Source organism: Chlamydotis macqueenii, chromosome Z (assembly GCF_036417535.1).
Source record: "Chlamydotis macqueenii isolate bChlMac1 chromosome Z, bChlMac1.mat, whole genome shotgun sequence".
NCBI lineage: Eukaryota > Metazoa > Chordata > Aves > Otidiformes > Otididae > Chlamydotis > Chlamydotis macqueenii.
In genome coordinates this window covers 47,604,387-47,613,161 of record NC_141593.1, presented here as the reverse complement: position 1 = coordinate 47,613,161, position 8,775 = coordinate 47,604,387, and the positions used below count along the sequence as shown (strand labels likewise).

General features: G+C 36.2%; 1 protein-coding gene across 1 annotated transcript; it reads left to right on the top strand.

Moving 5' to 3' along the window:
• Positions 1-725: 725 nt before the first annotated feature.
• On the top strand, positions 726-8,157 carry SPTLC1 (serine palmitoyltransferase long chain base subunit 1). The gene is given in 8 exon segments (XM_086771349.1): positions 726-754; positions 756-818; positions 3,085-3,210; positions 5,000-5,056; positions 5,058-5,085; positions 5,778-5,885; positions 7,647-7,742; positions 8,053-8,157. Coding segments are annotated over 8 exon segments (612 nt in total).
• The last annotated feature ends 618 nt before the right edge of the window (positions 8,158-8,775 follow it).

Genomic DNA, 8,775 nt, shown 5'->3' with positions numbered 1-8,775 from the left:
TTCTGCAGCAATAATCCCCTCACCATGTGGTACTACCCTTCTTAATCTTTTGATTTAGTGGTATTTGGTTTGTAACGTGGGTCACTTCAATGAAATTAGTTTGGGAAATGCTTGTGTCAATTTATCTTAAGGGTGAGTAATCTCTGACACGGGGATGGTGACCTTTTCAATTGGCTGAAGTGCGTTGAGGAGATGGTATGTGATTGCAGCCTTACAAGAGCAGTTTTCTGTTATAACAATAGCTCCACTACATGCAGTGGAAGCATCAGCTTGGAAGAACTGATAGTCTGCCACCAAGAACTCATTAATTGCTGTCAGTTACATAGCTGTTTGTTGTCTGACTGTAGTAACTGTGTTCCCTAATCACCATCCAGGAATACTGCATCATTTACTTGTGGTCTAATCACAAGTAGATTTTAACTACCACTGCATAAAAAAATGAGAGAACCACATTACATATATATTTTCAGATCTATCAAAGCTTCTGATTAATATTGGGTTACTTGTCAGTTAAAGTAAGGCTGGATTGGTTGCAGCTGGCTTTGGGGAGGTTATCTGTAGTAACAGTCTTCCTACAAATCAACATTCTGTTTGCTTCCATCAGATGGTTCCTAAAAATAACAATAGTCTTACTGATACGAAACCAAGTGAAATACCTAAGATCTTTTCAGATTTTCTCTCAAATAGATATGCACTTAGAATTAGAAGAGTGACTAGTGAAATTCATGAGGACAGAGGAAGCTATTATATACTCATAGATTTGCAACAATTGCCAGTGCTATTTTGCATATGCAAAAAAGAGGGGACATTATGTTTCTGTAAGTATTGTTTTCTTCTTGGGAAATTGGAGATTAGAGTTTTCATTTCAGTTTTCTATTTCATTATTGTTACTCATATTAAGTTAACCATTTAGAAAGTAATGCTGGTTTTTGATCAAGTATTTTGTTGTACAAAGCTCAAATATGTTTTCTTTCCCAAATACAGTTACTGCAGATCACATCAGTTACTGTTTTTATAATGGAAGAGCAGACTTGGGTGCTCAGCTGAAAATAAGAATCCCAAACTTGTGCATGCAAGAACTAACAGAAGTCTGATGCCTAGTTTTCTTGTTAAGAAACTGTACAGCCATATTTGCTTTTCTTCTGTTTACTGCTGGCTTTTCACCTTTCTTGCAGGACAGTTGTTCCTCTCAGGTGTATTTGTAATGGCTTAGTTGGATAAATACTGGTACATATTAAAATAACACAAGAACAGTTATGTGGAGTCAAACTAAGGATTCAGCAAGCTCAGTATCTGATCCCTGAGAGTAACCAGTCATAATTTGATTACGGAAGAGTAAAAAACCCAGGAGGAACAATGTAACAATACTCAAAACTTTCTGAGCCAAAGAGAAGGGTTTGGATTTAGTATTGGTTGATGGATTTTTCTTAAGCCTTCCTATTCTTTTTAGTTTTTTTTATAAATCTTTAATATGTGCAATGCTCCTATGGGATGTAATTTCACAGTTTAGCTTGAACGTTTTATGAAAAATAATTAAGAAATACCTGTTTTGAATATAACACCTACTGATTTCAATTGATTCATTTGATTTTTAGGTTGTGAACTGATGCATCTTCTCCATGGCGGGGTGAGTGAGTGGCTACCTGGGGCTTAGCTGCCTACTAGGGTTAAGCCACAACATACTGATACTTTGGTATCTGTCTGCCGAGTTATTTCTTAAGTGCTGTCTTTTCTAAATGTAAGGCTTGCAGCCTATTTGACTTCTTTTACAGAAATTATTTCATAACTGATCATGTTTTTTTAATTATCTTTGAACATTTTCCAGATCAGCTTTTTTTTTTTGAGACAAATGACCAGGATTGTGCATACTATTCAAGATGCCAGTGTATCCTGAATTAAGCTATCTTGTACTGTCTCAGCTTCTCACTGACAAAAGATCTTGCTGTATTTAAAAGCAACTTGGTAGAAATTACTGCATTTAGCATGTGCAGAAGGTTTGATTTAGTTGCCACTTTTAAAAGATTACTTAAGCAGCTGTGAAGTTGCATACCCCATCAGGTTCAGACATTTGCTTTTCCAAGACTTAAAAATGGCAGATAGTTCTTTGAACACTGAGATAGTAATTCACAAAGGATATTAAAAAGCGTATAAAAAGAGTTTGAGTACTTGGAGGACCACTGTAAATGTTATACGCACATCTTACCTAGAGTACTGTGTCCAGCTCTGAAGCCCCCAACATAAGAAGGATGTGGACCTGTTGGAGAAGGTCCAGAGGAGGGCCACGAAGATGATCAGAGGGCTGGAGCACCTATCTATGAGGACAGGTTGAGAGAGCTGGGGCTGTTCCTCATGGAGAAGAGAAGGCTCCAAGGAGACCTTGTAGTGGCCTTCCAATACCTAAAGGGGGATTACAGGAAAGATGGGGAGAAGCTCTTTGGCGGTGCGTGTTCTGATAAGAAAAAGGGTAATGATATTTAAATAGAGGGAGGTAGATTTAGAGTAGATATAAGGAAAAAAGTTTTGACAATGAGGGTGGTGAAACACTGGACCGGGTTGCCCAGAGAGGTGGTAGATGCCCCATCCCTGGAAACATTTAAGGCCAGGTTGGATGGGGCTCTGAGCAACCTAATCTAGTTGGAGATGCCCCTGCTTCTTGCAGGAGGCTTCGACCAAATGACCTTTAAAAGTCCCTTCCAACCCAGACTATTTTGTGATTCTATCTTTGTGCCTTTTTTTTTTTTTCAAAAACCAAGAGCAAATGGAGTGAGAGGTTTCTGGGATGATTACCATGGTGTTGTACCTGGTGCATGGAATGCTGTCACATACAAACAAAAGGACTAGTGTACACTTCAAGAAAAAAAAACTGTTGGCTTGCTTTTAGTGGCTGTTATGCATAGGAAAGTTGAGAAGCTTTGGAAATGAGTTTTCAAACTATAAATAAAATATATGATGCTTTAATAAATCTAGTTTTAACTACACTGAAGAACATATATCTGCTCAAAAGCCGGACAGTCCTAATAGCCAGCCTTCTTTGAATAATTGTTAAACGAAGTGCAAACTTAGAAGGGCTTGCTGTACTTTCAGAGATGAAGCTGCCTGCTTTGCTATTCAGAAGGGATTACAAGCATCTCATAGTTACATCAAGTTATTTAAGCATAATGATGTGGCTGATCTTCAACAACTGTATAAAGAACAAGAGACTGAAGATCAAAAGATGCCATTCCTTTGAAGAAATATTTGTACTCTTTTGTGCCATCTCCTCCACATTTTTTTATACTGAGTTGTGTAATTCTATGGGTGCAATACTTATAGGCAGTTATTTGGTTTTCATAAATCTGTTAAGCAGTTAATGTTGCTTATGTAACTAAGATAGATTTAAAAAACAAAAATTGCATTGATCTGTGTAACCACTGGAAGCTAGCTTAGACATGATGGTGGTGGGGGAATATCTTTATGGGCAGATGACTGAACTGTGAGATTATTTTATTTTTTAAAATACTTTTTAAAAAAAAATGTATAACTATATTTACCTAATAAATGATGCAAGTTAATGATCAGTTTGAATGCCACACCATAAAATCAACACAAAAGCAGCTAGTCCTAATCCTTTAATTTATAGAATCAACTTTTTTTTTAATTTTCCTTAGACTTCTCCTCTGTCTTGCAGTCGACTCTTAAGATGTTCTCTCTCTTGAAGAATTTGGATCAGTCTTGCTTCTCATTCTGACAGTAATACCAAAGGGTGTCCAAAAGCAGCTACTAAAGTCAAGATCAGAAGGTACAGATAACTTGATTAAATGAGTTTTAAAAGAGTCACCTGAACACCTAACACCATTATTTGCCTTGTTCACAAAATGGTGGAAAATTACCATTAGAAGAAAGCTGATTTTGTGCTAACACATAGAAAAAGTAAAGTAGAGCAGCTACATCATTATAAGACAATCCATTAACATCAGTCTAAATCAATAAAGGATGTGATTATTAGCAAATTTGTAGACAACATACTAATTAACATGCCTTCATGGAAAATACATTTTGTCAGATAATCTTTATATGGGTTTTTAGATGTGGTTGACAGACCACATGCAATTTGTGTAACACATTTGATTTGTCAGAGCAGGGTGCTTTGATTTAGCTACATGGTTAAAGTTTCTTAATGTAATTAGCTGAATGTGGCAAAGAGCTTAATACAGACCATGTGTGTATAACTAAGACATACTGACTAGGAAGGGGTGGATCTTACCACTACTGTTGGTCCAACTTGTGGAGCAGACTGTGCCTAGTTTTGGTGCCTACCACTCAGAAAAGTCAAATAGATGTTCTCAGAATCTTTTTACAAGAAATGAAAAAGGTAAGAAGCATGACTTACATCTTCTGATCAAGTATATTAAGGTTTAAAGTAAATACCAGGAGAATGGCATTTTCAAACAATAAAACTCAGATCACACCATTGAAGTCTAAACAATGGGATATTCTTATGGTCTGTAGTATCCAGACATCAGACAAGGAAATAATAACTTCAAATTTATTAATACTTTTGGATTGTGTTTTATGAACTACGCACTACGTGTAAGTAGGTTTGCGCTGCATTGAGAATCCTGGTGCACAAACCACTTGTTTAAAAGCCTTCTAAATTCTCCGACTAATGATGAATATAATAGAGATCAAGATGTGCAGAATTTGTTCTGTAGTTGTATTGTTTGTATTTTATTAATAAAGTTCAAATTCATTGGTTATGATCTGTTGCAAACAAGGCATCTTAAATCTTGTGTAAGAGTTAAAAGCCTTAAAACTATTACAAAATAAAGAAAAACTAGTCCAATGAGGTGTTTCAGCTTTTCTTAAATGATAACTACTAAGTTTAACCTAAAGTAAGAGCTTAGTTGAAAAAGAGACATTATCTTCCTTTCCTTCCCATTACCATCCTTCCTTATCAAAAAATCTTCAGAGCTTTGCTTATTAGTAACAATTGATATGAACTGAAACCATCTCTTTCTCTGAAGAATCCTCACAAGGCCTGTGTAACTTGAAGCTTTATTGTACTGGAAGAATTATATGGGAGACATTTGTCCTGTTTCAGAATTGGTAAGTGGTTTCTGTTTGCCTTTTAAATTCAACGTATGAAAATGTGGCTAATGAAATAGTAATATCATATAGTTAGTTAAGCCTACACAGAGAAGCTCTGCATGCATGTTTTTTGTTTACCTTCTTGCTTTCTCTAATGTTCATGAAATGGTGATCCCAAATCTTACATTGTTTTGAAACTTCTGATCAGGATTAGGATTGTGAAGCTATATGTAATGAGACTTGCAAATAAGTATCTGGTTATGATCTTGGTTTTTAACCTGTGAAATATACTGTGTTTTCAGCTGTGATATATGATACTAAATCATTAACTGAAGTGTTATAAAAAAAAAACCAAAACATTTTGAAGAAAGGAACCCTCACAGCTGTCATAAACAGTGACCGCAAGGAAAGCGCTTGCTTTTTGTGGTGGCCATATTCCAGTAGATAATGGAATAATAGACTCTTTAAAAGAAAAATAAGAATTTTTTTTTTATATACAAATTTGGTTTTTATCCATTGGCTCTAGTCTTACATGGTGGAAGAATTTTGAAGGCTTTAGAAATGTCTTAATGCAGAGAACAACTCTAGAGCAGGTATTTTTGCAGTAGTCAGGATACTATACTTGTCTGTCTACCTTATCTCCACCACTCATTTTGTTACCAAATTCTAACGGACTTTACTTGTATTTTATATCATTTGCTCTGTTTTAGATAAAATTGAACTATAAATACAAAGTTAGAATATTTTTGGAGGAGAGCCTTTCCTTTGGAGTCCTTGGAGAACATGGAAGAGAAATTATGGAACACTTTCGAATAAATGTGTCCTGGTTCTGTCTAGAATAGAGTTAATTTTCACCTGAGCTGGTAGAGGAACTGGAGGTGGTGGCACCTATGGCTGGAGGACACGCCTGGAATAGTTTACTAATTAGCCAGTGCTGGGGTAAGTTTACCCAAATCAGCCAAAGGGCTATTCCATCCCATCTGACATCATGCTCCATATGTAAGTGAGGAGGGTGCTGAAGGGAGCCTTCTGCTACTGAGGAGGAAGCTGGTTATTAGGATCCACCATGAGCTATTATTAGTTTTGTTCGGTTGTTTTCCATCTCTGTTTTGTTTTCTTCTGTTACTCTCTTTTTTTTTTTTTTTTAATCTCAACCTGTGAGTTTTGCCTTCTTTTCTTTACCAGTTCTCCTCCCCATCCCACTGGAGGGTGGGGAGAGTGAGCGAGAGACTGTGTAGCTTGGTCCTGAACGTGGTTAAACTGCAAGAAAATATAAGTGCCTTTTTTGTGAGTTTTGTTGTGAACAAAACCCTTGCACAGAAGCAAATTGCACAATTGATTTCTTATACCTGTGACAGTAACAATGTTTAGTAATGTACTATAAAAATTTAAACATACATCTCTTTATCAGCTTGAAAGTGTTTGGGTCTAGGCACTTTTCTTTCACATGCGTACCTGACATAATTTTACTTATTGTTAGTGAGGAAGATAACAAAAGAATTTTTACAATGCATAATTTTATACTTTTTTTTGGACACTCAGTGAGATTATGATTCTGGTGTTTTCCAGCCATGTACACTTAAATATCTGGGGGCTAGGGATAAGTCAGAAAAATATTCTCATTGTATAGCCAGCTTACTTTGCTCTGTTGCCTTTTACTCCAGTGTGGAAAAATAGGATAAAGCTTTTCATGGTCCTTTCAAAGATGTTATCTTACTACTTTACCAGCAGATTAAGCCAAACTATATTTTGCCAAAAGTCTACCTTTTGTCGTGTTTATTCAGCTTAGGAGTACTTTGGAAATCCAAAACAGTATGCTTGCAATTGTTTGCTATCACAGCCACCTGAGCTCGGGAAGGAAGAAGTGTTCTTTTGGTTGCCAGTGTCTTGATGTGGAGCATCTCTCACTGCATTTGTTAGTGTCTGAGTTCAGCTTGGAAGTGAATTAGCATATTCTGAGAATTCATTCTGTCTTCCCCTGTATCCTATTGTTTTCACTTTAAGTGTCCTAATACCAAATGTGGAAAAGAGAAAATGAAGGTTAAACAGCTGTAGAAAAGGAAAGGGAATGGGAATTTGTAGCAGTGTTCATCAGTGTGCATTACAGAGCATGGCAAAAAGTATGCTTGCAACTAAAAAGTGAAATAAGACAATTGTGTCTCTAAGGTTCAAACTTTGATTTAATAGGCTTGTACTCAATTGTAATCACATTCTAACTGCTACTGACTGCAATGGGACCACTGACATTTTTAAAGGGCACCATCACACTGAGTGCTTTGAGGAATTGCCACCAGTATCTATATAATTTGTTTCTTCTGTTTGTGTTCTTCACATTGCAATACCTGGGAAAGAGTGATCCTATGTAAATTATCTACAGATCCATAAATCTAACTTCTAAACTCCTTTTGTATTACTTAACACTGTGGTATCAATAGTTGGTTCATTTTAATATGTGATAGTTCAATAGATCTTCTTTAGTATTCCTGATAATATGAAATGATACATCTTTAATAGATTTATCTTATAAGTAGTCTTGATGTAATCAAAAGCATCTCTTAACTCATTCATTTAACTAGTAGATTAATGATATAGGTCTTATTAGTGCAAACATGGAAGATTCACTAGCTTCTATTGGAGGATTTTGCTGTGGAAGATCTCTTATTATTGACCATCAGGTAAGCCAGGTCTCATTTTCATATGGTGTGGCAGGATTAGTTCCTCATTAATGACAGTTACTTACTCATATCAATTTGCAAGGAGCATTATGATTTCAATTACTATGCAACATTTAATTCCATACAGAAACTGTCTCGTTCTATAAAATACTGTAAATGAATTGGAGACCTAATTTTAAATCCTGTAAACGCGGAGGAGAGGTTGTTTAAATCTACATGAATTAACCTTTAAAGCATTGTCTATACTGCTATAAACAAAGCAGTGGGTTTGTTTGTTTGTTTGTTTGTTTGTTTGTTTTTTCCCCCACAGTGACTGTCTGGTCAAGGCTACTGCTTTCCTGCATCCTTACCTCCTTTGTTAGCTGCTGTAGCTATTGAGGCTCTGAATATTACAGAAGATAATCCAAGTACTTAATTCAGGCAGATCTTATTCTTCACACAAAACTAATAACTCATACTTCTTCCTACTTTGATTCCTCACCCTTTTACTCTTAAGTCCTCTCTCCTTTTCAGCTAATTACGTGCATGATTCTTTCTTAATGTAATTTCCCATCCTGCTTTTCTTCTTCAGTGTTCCCTCCTGTTCTTCCAGCTGAAAATGAGCAAGTTAATTGAGGCTAGGAGAGACAGAGACGGTTATCACTAAGCAAATAAGAAGTTATTATTCTGCTTTATAGACTAATGATATGCTTCTTCCTTGAAAACAAATTCCATCAAAACAAAAGGAGGAAGTCCAGGTTAAAGAGAAACAAATGTTCAGGACTGAACAACTGTTTCCTTTCCACTTGCAGTACATTTTTTTTTTTTTTTTCCTCTTCTCAGAGTATGCATCCAGGCAAGAATCTCAGGAATGATCATAGTGCCAACACCTGCAGTTTTGGCAGGACGAAGTACAGGACATTTGGATAAAGTTGGCAAGCAGGAGTTTCTGCTCTAGGAATCAGGTTCTGCTGACAAGGGCAAATCTCTAAGGACTCTTTTTGTGGAAGGTGGAGGGGGTTAAAGGCATATGAGAAGGACAAAATTGGCCCAG